At 48.8% G+C, this 18,959-nt stretch overlaps 1 protein-coding gene across 1 annotated transcript; it reads right to left on the bottom strand.

Moving 5' to 3' along the window:
* Positions 1–3,563: 3,563 nt before the first annotated feature.
* Positions 3,564–18,381, bottom strand: LOC130376262 (trafficking kinesin-binding protein 1-like). The gene is made up of 19 exons (XM_056583481.1): positions 18,355–18,381; positions 16,108–16,345; positions 14,641–14,835; positions 12,344–12,420; positions 11,769–11,885; positions 11,101–11,201; positions 10,947–10,949; positions 10,668–10,770; positions 10,352–10,430; positions 9,531–9,661; positions 9,078–9,152; positions 8,663–8,800; positions 8,111–8,187; positions 7,535–7,780; positions 6,652–6,923; positions 5,572–5,901; positions 5,161–5,266; positions 4,842–4,967; positions 3,564–4,311 (listed from the first exon to the last, which is right to left on the bottom strand). Exons 1-19 carry the CDS (start codon positions 18,379–18,381, stop codon positions 3,564–3,566), a joined length of 3,189 nt encoding a protein of 1,062 aa, XP_056439456.1.
* Between the last annotated feature and the right edge of the window lie 578 nt (positions 18,382–18,959).

Here is an 18,959-nt window from a genome sequence, read left to right as displayed (position 1 = left end):
GAGGATGGAGGGCTGGCCAGCCGGCTTTACATTTTCCAACTTTTCCTCCCAGTCCAATACGGTTTGACATCATATATAATAGTAATAAAATATATATCATTTGAGATTTCTGGTTTAACATTTAAATGTGCCAGAGCCACCTAACAACATTACTACCCCATGTATATTGCAGAGTGATATAACAGGAAAAACTTAGCTGAAGCTTTGCATATACTGCCCGTCTCATGTGTGTGTGTGTTTGTGTGTGTGTGTGTGTGTGTGTGTGTGTGTGTGTGTGTGTGTGTGTGTGTGTGTGTGTGTGTGTGTGTGAGTGTGTGCGTGTGTGTGTGTGTGTGTGTGTGTGTGCGTGTGTGCGTGCGTGTGTGTGTGTGTGTGTGTGTGTGCGTGTGTGTGTGTGTGTGTGTGTGTGTGTGTGCGTGTGTGAGAGAGCAAGTAAAGGAGACTAGAAAGAGAGAGAGAGATCGATGGACCAAGTGGGCTTGGTGAATAATTCAGAGAAATGGCTTCAGTTGCCCCAGGAGGAAAGAAAAGGAAAAGTGCTTAGAGTGTTTGCACTTCTTACATGTTTGTGTGTTTATGCATTTCGGTCGTGCATCAAGTCACTGGCTGGGTCCTAGGGCACCACTTGAATCTCAAATCACAAACTTGAAATTTGGATAAGCATACTTGAGAATTGGCTTAAACTTGTAACACTGGAGACTTCCAGCCCCTGCTCGTGTTTGTGAGTTGCAAGATACTTGAAGGGTGCTTGGATGCACCCATGTGTGTGTGGGTGTGTGCGTGTGTGTGTGTGTGTGTGTGTGTGTGTGTGTGTGTGTGTGTGTGTGTGTGTGTGTGTGTGTGTGTGTGTGCTTGGATGCATGTGTGTGTGAGGGAGTGAGTGAGTGAGTGAGTGAGTGAGTGAGTGAGTGAGTGAGTGAGTGAGTGAGTGAGTGAGTGAGTGAGTGAGTGTTTGCTTGAAGTTGCTTAGATGTGTGCATGTCCATATTTCTGTATGCATCATGACAGCCAAATCATAGAACATGACCTGCAGGATCAATAATTCATTTAAAATAGATTATGGTTTTGGATTACTTGCATGTAGTAGGAGGGGTCTGGTTTATTTGCAATGCCATGGCTATTGTGCAATATTGTTTACATTGGCGGTGGGGGCGCACTATAAATATATATTTTTAATGTATTAATCCATTTTCAAATCATTAACACGGGAAACAACACCCGAGGACTTCTTTCTGTAGACCTCATCCCTCTTTTGCTGACACGCACCCGACGTGTGAATGACAGTGATTTGATTCCAGGATAGGGCCCTAATTGAAGTTATCAAAATCCGCCACAGAAAGCATTAACAACGTCACCCATGGGATACAATTAGTATTCATTTGTTGCAATTTGTCCATCAGTGGCTGCCATTGTGACATTCTGAGGTTATTGGATAGGCATACAGCAGTGGATACGATAGATCAGATCATAATCACGCTGCAGTCTCATGTCTGCTGGCTGATAACGCGGATATAGTATTTGATGGGTTACTTCGGAACACATTCGATCTAGAGGGAGACAGACAGAAAGACAGAGAGAGAGAGAGAGAGAGAGAGAGAGAGAGAGAGAGAGGGAGAGAAGGGGGGGGATGGAGATGAAGAGACAGAAACTGAAGACATGGAGAGAAACAAACATGTTATTGTATCGAATCATGCCAGGCTCGAGAGCACCACCTGCTGGTCAAAGGTTTTAGCGGATTGATTCCTCCATTCAGCCCTTTCCTCAGTCCTCCCCTCCTACGCCAAATAAAACTTGTGCTATCAACACAAATATTTTTTGCTCGTTAAAGAAGGACAGGGAACGGCTTCATGATGGAAATTGTATTTGAAAAAACAACTCAAACAAACTCAATGCCCACGAATATGTCATCATATGTGAACAATGTATATGCATCAGCTGTGTCATTTCTAATAAATAAATTCTATACACATGAAAATGTGAACCACAAAGCCTACCTATCCAATACGTAGCCAACACACACAGTGAATCTGTGTGAACAAATATTACAAATATATTTACGAAACATAAATATAAAAAGCTCAATAATTTAATTTATTATTGTATGCCATTGCGATTGTTCTGAATAATCAAAACGAAATAAAACAAACATGACGGCTTCTTTTCACCTATATTTGCATACCCAGAGCAGCCTTTTTTCCCCTCACAAATACAACGGGCCTAGATTGTCCACAGTCACAAAATGTACCTCACGGCCCGATATTACCTTGTGCACCCACAGAGAGAAACGGGCAGAGGCGCACCTCATTTCCCACAATGTATTTTACACGTCATTTCCGGTGTCCACACAGGCCACGCCCCCTTTTACAAGCCGTGCTAAACTCGTATAGATCTCTGGAGTGAGTCACCCCCCCCCCCCTTTTAATGACCACTTAGGAGACAAAAGCCAAGCGTCGTTAATACTGATAGGAAAATCAGTTGAGTTATTCGCTAAGAGACTGTCTTGCCAATCCTGTCAGGAAGAGGGATGCATATCAGGGGGAGACGAAGGGCTGCGACATGTGGTGGAGAGACAGAGGGCGGAAGGTTAGAGAGAGAAGGGTTAGAGAGAGAAGGGTTAGAGAGAGAGAGAGAGAGAGAGAGAGAGAGAGAGAGAGAGAGAGAGAGAGAGAGAGAGAGAGAGAGAGAGAGAGAGAGAGAGAGAGAGAGAGAGAGATAAAGAGATGGGACGAGGGTCTGATGAAGGCAGGGTGTGATGAAAGAGAGGGATTAATGGAGAGAAAGATAGAAATGGAGATGAGATACATATTTTATTATGTTAATTATGTACATATGTTTACTATGTCACATATGTCGATATGGTAATTACAATCTTATTTGCCCTTTGAATTGTTCATTTACTTTGGCAAGGTGAATGTTTATTTCCCCTTGTAATAAAGCTTTTTAAGATGTAATCAAAAGGGGTATCGAGAGAGAAGAGAGGGCTCATAGTAGAGAGGGGGAAGGAAGAGGGAGAGAAGAGAGGGCTAGAACGAGGGGTAGGAAGACAGGCACAGTGAGAGAGAATCTAATGAATGTTCCTGGCCCTCATAGGTCGATTTTTAAATCCTTTTTTAAGGAGCTTCTTAACCTAGTATAGGTGAAGGAGAAAGGCTTGTTGAAGTGCTACATAAACGGCAAGTAGCCAACGTTTATGATTTAAAAAGCATTAAATGGTGACTTTCTACGTTGGTATGCATCTACAGGAATGTGCATGTGCTGGGGAACAGACACAAGCACAGGCAGAGGGACAGGGAGTGGAAGCTAGTGTCGGCTTTTTGATCTCTTCTCACGTCCCCATAGGAGCTGCTTGTGGATAGCGTGTTAAACATAGGTAGACGGGGCTGACCGGTGAACCGGGGAGCTCCCAGGACCCCCAGGGAGTTCCCTGTCGGCTGAGGGCTTGTGTGTGCTTGTGTAGAACCACAGCAAAACATCGTAAAACGGTGGTTCTGTACACGACAGTGCTACACATGAGACCGGCCTGGCGGGTGTGCCGCCCCCCGTTGGTTGAACCCCGCCCCGCCTCAGTGCTCCGTGCTCGGGGGAGCTCCAGGTGACCGGTCCACGCCCCACCCGCCGACCCCGCCGACGCCGCCCTCCTTCAGGCTCCGCTGCTTCGGCAGACTGGCGGCCAGCAGGATCTCCGACTCCGCCTGGGGCCCCGGGCCCTTCATGGCCATGCTGGCCCCGACCATCGCCGGGTAGCTCCTGTTCCTCCGCATCCCCTCGGGGCCGAAGGGGGAGCCCGACCGGCGGAGCCCGCCCAGGGGCCCCCCCAGGATGGGGCCCGGGCTGGTCGCCCGGGCCCCCGCCGCCCCGGCCACGCCCAGCCGCTTGACCTTATCCAGCAGGTTGAGGTGCTGCACCGACACGCTGACGTCCGTCTGGCACTCGCAGTCGCAGGCGCGCTGCCGGCCCCGGGACCCCCCCTCCACCACGTCCTTCAGGATGGAGCGTGCCGGCCGGGAGGTCAGGAAGTTGTCGTAGGGGGGACCCTTGAAGTCGAAGCCCAGCGGCGTCTCTTCTCCGCTGCCCCCGCCGGGGTCCGCCGCAGAGCCCCCGCTCCCGCCGGCCCGGGACCGGGTGGGGGAGTTGGGCGGGGTAGAAGGGCGGACGCGGTGGGGGGTGACGGAGGTGCTGAACAGCAGCCCCTCGCTGCCCTGCGGGGGCTCCAGGCCCTGGCTCTGGTGGTGGTACATGGCCGCAGAGATGCCTCTCTCCTGCAGGAGGCGCACTAGTCCCAGGGAGGTGCTGGTGGTGCGGGTCGCGTCCCTGTAGAAGAAGTAACACAGGCGCAGTGTTGGCAGATTGGGCCCGATTTCCCGCCCAATCTGGAAACCCTGGGTGCAGCACGCTACAGCCAGGGTTGCCAGATCGGGAGGGAAATCGGGCCCAATCTGGCAACACTGCACAGGCGTTTAATAATATGGAACATGAATGAAAACCACCAGGTGGCACCACACAGTCAGACGGTCAGTGTGGCCTGTGCCTCCATTCGCAATGTGCAATTTAAATTCACTGCTTTATTTGGTGTTTTTCTTCTTTTGAGTTTAGAATACATATATTTGATGCTTCATTACTCAATAAATCATGCGCAAATTATGCACTGAACCGCCAACACGTGCCCATATTGTTATTTTGGTTTGCTATCGCTGTATAATATGCATGCAAAGCTATGCTTTCTTGCAAAGCTATGCTAGCTATGTTTCCCAAGCTAACACGTGTTGTGTCTGTGTGGGGCTGGAGGCGTGGGGAGGAGCCAGAGTTTCTCTGGAGGTGGTCTCCATCGATCGGGGGCTTGCCTGAGGTTGGTTGAGGACTCGGAGGGGATCATGCCGAGTCGCCGTGGGGTGCAGGGCGTGGCGATGGGCGTGGCCAACAGGCTGCTGGTCATCACACAGGAAGAGGAGGCCGGGCCCGAGATCAGACTGCCCCGAGCCAGGAGGAAGGAGAGGGAAGAAGAATGCACATTATTATATGTACAACGTACGGACACACATAGAGATAGTTCAGTGACCTCTGATGTTCCATGTCGTCCCTTTATGTTGGATGGCCGTTCAGACGACACACATGGTACCGTACCACATGGATAATAGTGGGCTGGGGGCGTGGTGGGGGTACCTGGGGGTGACGCGGGTCAGCTCGTCGGTGGGGTGCAGGATCCGGCAGGTGGTGAAGGTGTAGGTGGAGCTGGTATGCGCCATGCACTTCCCTGGGTAGTATGCAGCTGCCCAGCCAACACACACGCACACACACACACACACATCATATTTATTACAAACAAAGACCATGTATGTGAATGTGTGTTTATGCATGTGTGTGTGTGTGCGTGCATGTGAATGTGTATGTGTGTGTGTGTTTGTGTATGCGTGTGTGAATAAGTGTGTGTGGGTGTCTGGCTTGTGCCTGTGTGTGCGTGTGCCTGTGTGTGTGTGTTTATGTGTGTGTGTGTGTGTGTGTGTGCGTGTGTGTGTGTGTGTGAGCGTGCGTGCGTGCGTGCGTGTGTGTGCGTGTTTGTGCGTGCGTACTCACCCAGCGGGTCCGTGTTGGCGAGGTGCGGCGACGGGGAGGGGGTGCCGGGGCCGGGCAGGGGGGTCAGGCCCTCCCCCTCGGCGGGGCCGGGGGCGAGGGCCGTGCTGGTGGGACAGGGCACCATGGGCGAGGCGGTGGGCGAGGTGGTGGGCAGGTTCTGGAAGTACTGCTCCCCGGGCTCGTCCTCCTCCAGGCCGCCCCAGGGGAACGCCTGCTCCAGCTCCAGCTCCAGCGGCCGGTAGCCCTTGGGGATGACCCCGGGCCGCGCGTCCAGGATCACCCCCAGGTGGGGCTGGGCCAGCTGCTGCCAGTGGTGCAGCGTGGCCGACCCTACGCACACGGAGGGGGACACTCGCTGGTCACATGCTGCCTTGCCCACCGTTGTGAGGTTCAATGTTTAAATCCATTCACATTAAGGCCTTGAGTAAAGTTCATAGTGAACAATAGATCATTTCTTGATGATATGTGTTCACTGCCGATGGTGAATGCTACTACTTGTTCGTCTCACTAGGGAGCAGTAGAGTCTAAACTAAAAACGAAACCAATATCCTCTCTGCGATAACGATATTGTATCCTGGTAATCGTTTAATGGTGTCTTTGTATGATGTATGTTTGATGTAAGATTAGGAATATACATAGTACGCTCGTAGCTACAACTGTGTCGGTATAAGATTTGCATCCAATATTTTAGATGCAAAAGGGTTAAATACGGCTTTTATAGTTTTTCATCAAGATAAATAACCTTTTCTGCTGAAATATCCCCAATGAAATCCCGTCCCACCCATATCCCCTCTTAAACCCTAGGGTAGTGTGGCCCCACCCATATCCCCTCTTAAACCCTAGGGTAGTTAGCCCCACCCATATCCCCTCTTAAACCCTAGGGTAGTATAGCCCCACCCATATCCCCCTCTTAAACCCTAGGGTAGTATAGCCCCACCCATATCCCCTCTTAAACCCTAGGGTGGTCTAGCTCCACCCACATCCCCCTCTTAAACCCTAGGGTGGTGTAGTGGCTGCAGCCGGCCTCCAGGCTGCGTGTCCCTTCACCGCGGGGGCCCCCCAGCCCGCCACCCCGCTCACCTTCCAGGGGCTTGACGATCTGCAGCTTGTCGGGGAGGTAGGCCCCCCGGTGGGCCCAGAGCTGGAGGCTCCCCAGGGACATGATGCTGTCCGAGGGGGTGAGCCCGCCCTCCAGGCCCAGGGGCACGCCGTGGCCCCGCCGCCGCTGCTCCCGCTCCTCCTCGAAGAACCGCCGCTCGCTCAGGTTGTTCTGCCGCCGCAGGGACAGGCGCCGCAGGGCCAGCCGCAGGTCCTCGGCCCCCGCGCTCTTCTTCCCCGAGCCGTCCCCGCAGCTGCCCGAGCATAAGTGGATTAAAATAAGGGGGCATTGAAATATTTGGATATAGCTGCAGGCGGTGACTCACAGTGGGGGCCCCATTGGTTCTTCATTAGTGTGTCATGTTTCAACGGTTATAAATATGTTTGTTCGATTTGCTGAAGGAATTAAGTAATTATGGGCAGGAAATTTGATTATATTGGATTATAAACCCCGGTCTGGGGAAAATTGTCCACCAGTAATCAAAGATTTATTTTTATTCAGTTGCTCCATTACTTTCAAACTGGATTCAAACGTTATGTTTTGGGTAAGGTGCTTTGTGAATGTGTTTCAGTGTATATGCGTATAATTTTTCGCCAAACTGAGATATACTTCTCCATGAAGAAATTTAACTGGTGCTACACATCTCAGATTAGTTTTAAACAAATACATTTTGAACTCGGATTTACTAAGGTCTGATAATCTTTCATCTTTAATAAATTGAACCCTTGTTGGTGCAAACCAGCCACAATCTCAGACAAACTACTAACTTACACTAACTGCTACTATGTTTATCCAGAAACAGCCAATCATTTTCCATCTAAATTATCTACTCTTACACAAGCCCCGCCCCCCCCTCATCTTTACCTCTCCCGATTGGACGCAGCCTCCATGAGGATGCTCTGAGCGCGGTTGTCAAGGCCGACGCCCTCGCCGGTGATGTCCCCCGGGCACAGGCGAGGCGTGGCCGGGCCGCTGGACAGCGGCGAGGAGCGGGACGACTGCGTCTGATTGGACCCCGGGATGTTGGCGTTGGAGCCCGGGATGGGCGAGCGCTGGCGGACCGTCTGGTTGATGTTCTTCACCGTCTGGAACACGCGCCGCCGGTGGCCCCTGTGCACCCGCACACACACACGCACACAGGTGTACACGCACACACGCAAGCACACACACACACACACAAACAATTATTGAAGTTGTTTTAAAAGGATACAAAAACTATAAAACAGTTTGGGCTACTTCCCCTCCAACAAAATAAATATCAGTGTATCTTAATTGTGTGTGTATATATATATAAAAACATACAGTATATTATTTTTGTTTTTACCCTTTTGGGAATGCATGAATTTTTGTACAAAGACAAATTAACAACAAGGACATTGAAGACTCTCTCCATCTAATCTAATCTCTTATTAAACTCTCGGGTGAGGAAGAGGTCCATACTTCTGTTCTTCACACTCAGGGTCATCGAGGCTCATCTCCTTCCTCATGGTCCCCTCGATCTCAGCAGCCAGGGAGTCCTGCCAATACACACACACATTCAGGAACACACCTTTTACTCAAGGACCTCTGTAATAGTTTACATTTTCGCCCTTCAACATTGATCCATCCCTTATAAATACAGTTAGAAGTAGTTGTTACTTTTTTCATAGTCCAATGCCAACAGTTTATAGTGTGTTCATTTGTTTGATGGTGCTGACAATATCTGGAAAAAACACGTAGTGTGAGTACATAAAGTACTTTAAATACCTTTACCTAAGTCCGAACAACAGAGTTATTTTAGTCGTGCAATATCTGATTTTCAACGGGTATATTTCAAAGTAATAGAAGATGTGGTTTATTAATAACAGACAGGAAATAGGCTACTAAGTAACTAAGTAACTAAATACTGTAACTGTACTACCGCAACTTTTATGGGTAATGGGTACGCTACTCTGCACACGACATACAGTATGTATGATATCTGGTTCATCCCATAATGCATCTCTCTGTCACCATGGGGTAGAGACCCAGGGGGTGGAAGCGGCGGGGGGTCCCGGCGGGGTAGCTGCGGTTCCTGAGGTCCTTGAGCTCCTCCTGGGCCTCGTGGAGCATCTCGATGCACTCCAGGTACTTCTCCTCCAGCTCCTGGAGCTACAGGGGCAGCGGAGAACACACCACAGAGGAAGAGTGTACAGCGGGGAAACACACTCACACTCACAGGAGGTGCAGGAGTGGGGGAGAAGGGAGGAGTTATGTGTCTGAAGGGGTAGGATTGGCTGGGGGGGGGTAGTTCTGTGATGGTGTGTGTGTGTGTGTGTGTGTGTGTGTGTGTGTGTGTGTGTGTGTGTGTGTGTGTGTGTGTGTGTGTGTGTGTGTGTGTGTGTGTGTGTGTGTGTGTGTGTGTGTGTGTGTTTGGACGGTTTGTTACCTCAGCTGTAAGTTGCCTCTGGGCATCTTTTGCCGCAATCAAGTGCTGAGAGAGCTCTTCGTTCTCCACTGCAAACTGGAAACACACACACACACACACACACACACACACACACACACACACACACACACACACACACACACACACACACACACACACACACACACACACCGGTCGCCGCACACACACACACGGGCAATCACACACAAAAACACACAAACAAACACACGCACACACACCGGCCACCACACACAAAAACACATATAAGCACATGCACACACACAAAAACACACATACGCAAACACACACATACATAAAGAGCGTTAAAGGGTATTTGTGTTTCTCTCTCTCTCTCTCTCTCTCTCTCTCTCTCTCTCTCTCTCTCTCTCTCTCTCTCTCTCTCTCTCTCGCTCTCTCTCTCTCTCTCTCTCTCTCTCTCTCTCTCTCGCCCACCATCTTGGACTTCTTCTGCAGGTCCACGATCTGGGAGAGGAGGTGGGTGATCTCCTCCTGCTGCCGGGATGCATCCTCAGTCTTCCTGGCCAGCTCCTCAGCGATGGTGGAGATCTGGAGGCTTGACAGCCCTAGAGGGGGAAGAGAGACACATTCAGTTCCAGCTCATATGCCTGCACGTATGCATGCTAAAATGTGGTTGCTTCAATACTCAATACTCCCAGGTATTATACACGTACAAGATAATTAAATAAGCCAATATATAAACAAAATACCAGATACAAATTAGTATGCTTTTGTATAAAAATACACAAAAGCAAGATAAATGTGTTAAAAGTGAAGATATTAGTGCAAATGTTTAAATGGCAATAGTTGAAGGTATAGTATGTTCTGCAAGTTTTTATAAATCCTTGGTCAAGGCTCTGATAGCCTGTGGGAAGTAACTATTCTCAGTGTGTTTGTGGCAGCGCAGGCGCTTGCCTGATCGCAGCCACACAAACAGTCCATTGCTGGGGATGTGGGGGTGGGAGAGAGTGGGAGAGAGTGGGAGAGAGAGAGAGAGAGAGAGAGCTCAAAGCACAGCAAAAAACAAAAGAGCAACAACTAGTCAAGCCATTATAAGAAAGTTACATTGATTCAGAGAGGAAGATTGGCAGAAACAGAAGACAATACCAAGACTAGAGAGAGAGAGAGCAAGAAAAAGAGAAACACACAGAGAAAGAGAGAGAGAGAGAGAGAGAGAGAGAGAGAGAGAGAGAGAGAGAGAGAGAGAGAGAGAGAGAGAGAGAGAGAGAGAGAGAGAGAGACATGTCATAACTCACTGAGTTCCTTAACACAGTCGTTGACCAGCTGCTGTTCTTTCTCTTCATATGTTTCTGTCTCCGACTTGAGGTAACTGGCCTAAATACATACACATATCCAAACAGTTATCCAGCATGCAAATACCATGTTCTCTCTTAGTGTTCGTGTTTGTTTTGTGTTCGTTTGTGTGGGCATGCGTGCGCGCGCGCGCGTGTGTGTGTGTGTGTGTGTGTGTGTGTGTGTGTGTGTGTGTGTGTGTGTGTGTGTGTGTGTGTGTGTGTGTGTGTGTGTGTGTGTGTGTGTGTGTGTGTGTGTGTGTGTGTGTGTGTGTGTCACCTCTGAGCGCAGTGACAGATTCTCCTCTTCCAGCTCTTTGAGTTTCATCTGCAGCGGGTCCGACCCAAAGCCTCCAGAAGCAGACCCCACTTTACACCTCCTCCTGTAGCGGAGCAAAACAAACACACCAATACGTATTCAAAACATGCAAAGTGTACACAGTTTATACATTTACAAATATATAAATTGATTTGGTATAAATTGTAGGGTACTATGTAATGCGTTGCTATTTTATACCACTAAACATGAACACAGAGCAGCCAATCAGGAGTAAATCACCCGCTGACATAGTTTAAAATAGAAAATGCATAGTGCTAATAAAACCAATCCAGTACAATACAAAAGGTTTGCATCGTAAATAGAACCCATACAGTTCAAAATAAAAGGTTCATGTTGTAAACACAGCGTGTACAGTACGCGTGGAGGCCCCCACCTCGGGGAGTCGCCGGGCTCCTCCTCGCCCTCCTCCGCCGCCTGGGTGTAGAACTGCAGCAGCTCATCCTTCAGGTTCAGCTCATGGTGCAGCTGGGCCACCTGCAGCACAGAGGAGCGGGCCGGGGGGGTGGAGGGGGGGGGCACTGTGAGTGGAGGGATGGGGTGGGGACCTCTGGGTTTTGGATGTGGATGTTTGTTTTTTGTGGGAACAGCTTAATCCACCGCAGGCAGTGTGGAGATGTTCATATTTCTGTTCATTGTGTCAATAGAGCTTTTGTAGATACAGTGTCAAATGGGCAGCAGTTTAAAAGCAATGATCACAAAAATGTGTTTATTTGTTGAAATATGAAATGGTATCTATGTCCATTTAGGAACCTCCACCAACAACAAAACAAAGAATATTAGCATTTTGATTAGCTACTCTAAAACTCTGTTGTGTAGCAATGACAAAAGTGTGTGTGTGTGTGTGTGTGTGTGTGTGTGTGTGTGTGTGTGTGTGTGTGTGTGTGTGTGTGTGTGTGTGTGTGTGTGTGTGTGTGTGTGTGTGTGTGCGCGTGTGTGTGTGTGTGTGTGTGTGTGTGTGTGTGTGTGTGTGTGTGTGTGTGTGTGTGTGTGTGTGTGTGTGTGTGTGTGTGTGTGTGTGTGTGTGTGTGTCCCAGCGTGTACCTCCTCTGCGATGTGCCCCACTTGCTCCTCCAGGTAGTCATTGTGCTCGGTCAGAGTTCTGTTCTTCTTGAGTAGGGACTGACCAATCCGGGCAGCCAACTCCAAATCCCTCTCTTTCTATTGGTTGAAAACATCCAATGGCACGGTTCGTGAGTGGGCAGCGGACAAAATTAGAAGTGGAGAGAGGAGTGATGATGAAGGAGAGGAAAGGAGAGGAGAGGGGAGGGAGAGGAGGGATGAGGAGAGGAAGGGGGGAGAGAGGAGAGGAGGGGGAGGGGAGGGACCAAATGAGACATGGAGAGCAGAGAAAAGAAGAGGAGAGGAGAGAAGAGAAGAGACGCAGAGAAGATAGGATAGGAGCAGACAGGCCGGGAGCAGACAGGCCGGGACCAGAGAGAAAGAGGAAGCCAGAACAGAGAAGGAAGTAACAGATGCAAATAAAAGAGAGAGTCAAAGAAAGAAGAAGGGAAGAGAGGGGAGAGAGAAGATATGACAAACAATCCCTTTCAATACACAACAAGCTGAACAAACAAGTGCCGTAGACCGGTATCTGCAGACACCATTTCAAACCTCACCTCCTCCAGCAGACGTGTGATGGCATCGATGTCGTTGTACGTCTTGGTCATCTGGCCCACTCTGTCGGCACATAGCACTGTGTAGCAGACGCGAGAGTCAAGACGTGAGTCACACCGCAGCACACTTCACCGGGCGCACTCCAAAACATTCAGCACTCGGTGGCCTACATTGCACCACCTATATTGGCAGCAACATTTCGGTCCAAGAACGAAGTAGAAATCGACTTGTCACTTTCTGCAAATGGAGCCCCACCCTGTCCGTGCCGACAGGTCGAACAATGGTTACGTCAGGGCAAAGGGAACGATATCGATCACAGATAAGCAGATCAATAATAGAAATGTATAACAAAACATAATATTAATCGTAGGAAAAGTTCCCCAGAGCAGGATACATCCCTGATCATACATATATACAACGTTCCGTGTATTTGCAATGAGGCATCGCAGCAGGTGTATCAATTGACTAAGATGCAGTACTGCAATACTGTTGACTCACTATCAACAAGCATAGTGACACGTTGCCGTCGACATCCATCGCTCCAAAACACAATCAAAACAAGGAAAGCAATAATGTGTGAGCGAAACCATGAACCCTGTTTGACTTTGACTTTGAGTGTGTGTCTGTGTGTCTGTTAGTTCATGAGCAGGAAGGCAGATTAGATTCCTCCTCAGAGAGATCCAATGAAATGCTCTCAACAAGCAGCTGAATACCGCCTGGCAGAAGCTCAGCTAAAACCCCATTCATAGGACACTTACACTCCTCCCTGCATTACCTGCCAAACTCTAAGACAGTTTAAAGCAACAACCCATCCACACAAACAATACACAGTGAATGCCTTCATACATCGGTGGTAATCTATGGAGTTAGGACACATTACCTACGGTGGTAACTAGGTTACATTTGCTATAGGATCGCATCATCCAAGGTCGTCATACTTTCTACTCTGGCGACACAATCTTTGACGATCCCATTACCTACGGTCGGAGGTTACCACAGTCGTCCTCATCAATATTGCATCAGGTGACCCGACTGTCAGGATATCCATCACAAACACACAACACGCCCTCTTGCTTTCATGGTAGTTCACCAATCACCAACGTCCTCAATCCCTGATCCACCGCCGCCACTCAGCCCCTGCCTCCTCTTCATCCTGGCCCCTCCTCCTCCAGCTCACCTCAGGCTCGGACTACAACAGTACACTTCCCTCATGGAGCCGGGAAAAAAATACCGGCGACTATCCACTTGCAGCACGGTTGAAAAAGACTCCCTCTCTCTTCACCTCTCTTCCTCTCACTGCCTCTGACTCTCTCTCTCTGCCCTGTCACACTGCCTAACGATCTAGTTTTTTCCCTGGACTCCCACACATAACTATTGTACGCCATCACTGGCAGCCTTGTGATTCACCAGATAGTCACCCCCCCATTCTGTCTGCATGGATGACACAGCATGGACAGAAACAGGAGGAGGGGGAGGGTAGGAGACAAAGAAGAAAGAGTGAGAGACGGAGAGAAAGAAAAGAGAGAGTGACAGAGATAGAAAGAGAGATATAATGAAAGTCTTTGTTTTGTTTTGACTTGCTGAGCTCCCCTCCTGATTGGACAAAAAGGATGGTGGCGTAAATAAATCAAAGACCTTCTTGTCTGTTTAAAGAGGACGGACAAAACCAAACTCATCTACAACTCCGCTTCCTCCCACATCCCTCTGTTTTCCAAGCCCTGTGTTATCGTCTCCTCTAGCTGAGCACCTGCCCGTGGCAACCGTTACCAAGGTGATTCCCCTGCACAGTGTTATTACACAATTACCCACCTCTCCCCCCTCCTCTACAGACGCACAGTCTCTCCTACTGTACTATCTTCTACAGTGTACTGTCAGTCATCTCCATCACACAAAACAAAACTACTCCGAACAATTCCTGTCAACTATTCCCGATCGAGGAGCCATTCACTCTGCCTCTGGTAAGATGGGGATTTCTTTAGAAAAATTAATATAAAGTCTGAAATAACACAGTCTAAATAGAAGACGTACAGAAAAACGCTCCTAGAAAATTGTGGTGAGAAAATAACTCTAAATGTATATACAAGCACACACACACACACACACACACACACACACACACACACACACACACACACACACACACACACACACACACACACACACACACACACACACACACACACACACACACACACTAAGACCCCATTAAGAAAAACAACACACACACACACTAAGACCCCATTAAGACAAACAACACACACTAAGACCCCATTAAGACAAACCACACACACACACTCACAGAAGTATTTGAGGGTCTCCTCGATCTGCTCGGCCGTCAGGTCCAGCCGTGCGTCGGGTGCGATGAGCGGCGTGTGCAGCCAGTCATCGTTGTCGTAGCCGTACACCGTGTCCGCTCGCAGCCGGTACACGGGCAGCTGCTCCTCCAGCAGGCTGATGATCTCAAACTCTGGCAGGTCGGTGCTGTTACACACATCTGACCGCACACACACACACACACACACACACACACACACACACACACACACACACACACACACACACACACACACACACACACACACACACACACACACACACACACACACACACACACACACACACACACACAGGTAGGAAGATACACAGAGACAGGGAGGGAGAGGGATGATGATCTGTTGGACTGGTCCGGTACAGCCAAGGATAATGCATGACACCCTCTAGTGGGGATAGTGTGTGTTTACACTACGGATCTGCAGGACGACATATAGAGGTTTGTTATGTGGGTGCTGCCCCCTAATGTGCAATTGTAAATGGTGGCAGGTGATTATGGCGCTGGTGCTTCAAGGTGCAGTGGTTAGAATTGAGCGGCATAAAGCAGAACGGACTTGGGACAAAAAGTATATTGTTGTTCATAATTATCTTTTTATAAGTTAGTGCATCTTCATCGCATGAAATCATTAACTGTTGATTTTTTGTTACCTAAGAATAAGCCCTTTATATCTACATAGGTAGTCGGTCTTCTTCCATGGAGCCACGTTCCATCGACATGTTTCTACAGTAGCCCAGTATGGACAAACGGGTCTAGTGAGAATGTGTTTTTAATTTGATCAACTTTCAATTAAAGTGTGGGTTGTTTGGCTTGAATTGGGACTCTTGGAATTGGAAGTGTCAGAAAAACCCAATTCGAACATGGACATAAAAAATAAACGCTGGCCAGATGCTGCCCCAGACATCCACCCAAACACAAAAATGAATCAATCAATAAAGTACACCAACATAATGTCATAGGTGCAGGTGGCAGAACAGGGCAAGAGTACTATCAGTGCGAGCACCACAACTTGGAGGCTGCATTAGCAAGGTATGTTTATTGATCCCATTGTTTTCTGTACAGTCAGCTGCAGTAACACACACATGTTTACACACTAGAAAGGACTCATCAATTGAATCTAACTGACATCTTTTTGTACCAGATGTATTTCTCCAGGGGACAAATCAGTACGCATTTTGATCGCTCACAAGTTGAGCGATCAAACCATAACAGCCTATGTTTGTTCAGCTCTATGTTATGAATGCCATGAGGAATAGTGTTCTCCTATTTCAGTCCGCCGATGATAAGTGAAAAGAACACACACACCCACGAGCAACCACACAAACACACACAAACACAAACACACACACACACACACACACACACACACACACACACACACACACACACACACACACACACACACACACACACACACACACACACACAGCAGCATACCTGTGATGGTCTCTGCATCTCTGCAGTCGGGCGTGGCCAGGTCGGGGGGCTCCGTGGCCGGCGGCTCCCCCCGGCTCACATACTGCTCCCCCTCGCCCACATACTGCTCCCCCTCGCTCACATACTGCTCCCCCTCGCTCACATACTGCTCCTCCTGGAGGGGGCTGGGCCCAGGCGGGGGGCCGCAGGGGTCCGGCGGGTCGGGGGCCGGGAGCAGGGTGAAGGCCGGGGCGGCCAGCTTGGCTCACCTCTCACTGGGGGAGAGAGACGCCGGCCATGGGCCTTCTGAGCTCAACCTCGTAGGAGGTGTCAGCGGAGTCCCAGCCACCTACGGATGGAGGGATAGATGCACCAATAGATGGATGGATAGAAGGACGGATGGATGGATGGATGATTGGATGGATGGATGGATGGATGAGTGGATCGATGAGTGGATGAATGGATGGGTGGACGAGTGGATGGATGGATCGATATGTGGATGAGTGGATGGAACAGACAGACAAACAAAACAAAGAAAATAAATTATGTTATTGTGTCGGTCAATCCTCTCAAAACTTCTACAGGCCCGCAGTCCAGATTCAACCAGGCTGCGAACCAAACACTCATTCAGCCAGTATGACTGACCACCGAGCGACAGTCAGTCAGTGACTTACATGACATAGCATCTACTGTCGCCAAGTAGAGACCAGCTCTTGTGACGAGGTACCTTTGATGTAGTCAGGGCGTGGATGGTGGCTGTCTAGCTAGCGGTACTACACTGCAGTACTCTGAGTTGTGTGTTTCGCTGCAGACGCAGAGATGGGATACAGCAAACAGCACTTGTGTCAAACGCTTAGATTTAACAGATGAGGACCACAGGCCTGTGCTATAAATAGATTCATAGAGGTGTGTGTTTGCGGGTGTGTGGGTGTTTTGGTGTGTGTGTGTGTGTGTGTGTGTGTGTGTGTGTGTGTGTGTGTGTGTGTGTGTGTGTGTGTGTGTGTGTGTGTGTGTGTGTGTGTGTGTGTGTGTGTGTGTGTGTGTGTGTGTGTGTGCAAGTGCATGTGCCTGACAGGCATGCCCAGGTGTGAAGCGGGACAACTGACCTGGTAAATGATATGTCGGATGTGCATCAAATTGTGAGTTTTTGTAAAAGCGTTGTGAGCGTACGTTCACGCAGGCGTGTATACGACTTGCGCATGTGTGCAGCATCTGTACAACCTTGGGAAGTCTTCAAGCTAGGTCCTAGCGTTACTATAACCATCACACTGTCATTTGTTTTAGATATGTTCAGTCTACTGAATGACTTCGAGAATAGGAATAGAAATCATTAGGACTATGTCTCTATGTTCGCAGTTAGAGTTACAGTATTTCTGCTCGAGACACACTTAAAATAGATAATACGTCTTAGTTGATAGCCACACTTTGTGACAAAGGCTTTCATTGTCTCAACTACAGTAGCTCGCTTCGGGGACAATCTACTGCACTAATGCTTCTATAAATAGTAAGACAATAATCGCGTTGTGTACATGCAGTTTAAATTGACTATGATAGCATATCGTTGTCACTTCCAACGCCATTATCATATTATTAAACTAGCCCTATTGTTGATAGGCTAACTAAAACATAGCCTTACGGGCCTTGCCATGATATCCGATATCCGATCAAAGCAATATCTATGCACCTGCTGATCATCTCTTTGATGATCAGCAGGCCTCCTGCAGACGGACAGAAGCTCCGCCGTTCAGGTTATTATGGGGCTAGCAGACCGGTGCTAGGGGCGTGGCTTCTCTACATCACCACGCAGCGTCACGGAGATGCGGATCGGTTTTTTCCTGAATCGTGCCTTTCCAAGAACATATATAGCAATATAATGACAGTTTGGCTTCGTGTCTATGTCGTTCGATCTCACACATGGCTTATGGATACATGAATGAACAACTTAGCATTCGTTTTTGTGTGCGCTATGTAATGTGATGCGCTATAGCCCAGGCTACACACTCACAATAGCGACAGATCCGAAGCGTGTTCCGGTGGAAACTGTCAGAATCCAGATGTCCGGTGTCAGTATGGAGACCGAGGAAATCGACCTGATAGCGACAACAGACGCCCCGGCAGTGAATAACGTTGAGAGTAGGTCTATGCTGTCTCCCCAAAAAAGGATGCTCGCTTTCACCCTATACGGTCTCACAAGGAACCTGAACAGGAGACCCAGGACAGTTTTATAGGATCAAGGTCGCATTTGGATTTCTTGAAATCCCTCCTGACCCAGGACACTCTCTTTCTCTCAGCCATCGCTTGCCCTCCTCTTCCTATCTGCCGCTGCGCCGGAGCAGAGGCACTGGACCAAGCGGGTGTGACGTCACGGACTCCATCGAAACGCGAAAGACGCGCGCGGTGGCGACTGAATAACACAATGAGGGTCTCGGAAAATTCATCATCATCAAGTCATAATGTGAACCAGAGAGCTTATTAAACAATTTGAAATCAAGCAATATCCGACCGAATGTATTGACTGTAAGATGGACGGATGAACTGTAATGAACTAAGTGAGTGCATCATGCATTACATATCAGTAAATATTAACCTTTTGCATGTTAACGACGGCTACATGTTATCATAACACAGATCCAGATCTCTGCGCCCCAACCACCAGACGGGGGCAGGAGAGAGCTGTGTTATTACAATAAACCCATTAGCCTACTGCTTATATAGTCACGTCTTGTGTTTTCCTTTTTTCATGCAAACGTTTCATAACACAGCATACACATATAATACTCAACCATACTCCCCCCCAAGCCCACCCACCCCCAGGTCTTGCCTCCCACAAAGACAGAATCAATAATTTGAGAAGCTCAGCAAATTTGTTAAAT

Source organism: Gadus chalcogrammus, chromosome 22 (genome assembly GCF_026213295.1).
Source record: "Gadus chalcogrammus isolate NIFS_2021 chromosome 22, NIFS_Gcha_1.0, whole genome shotgun sequence".
Classification (NCBI taxonomy): Eukaryota; Metazoa; Chordata; class Actinopteri; order Gadiformes; family Gadidae; genus Gadus; species Gadus chalcogrammus.
Note: the sequence above shows the minus strand (reverse complement) of the source record. Positions and strands in the feature narration are given on the sequence as shown.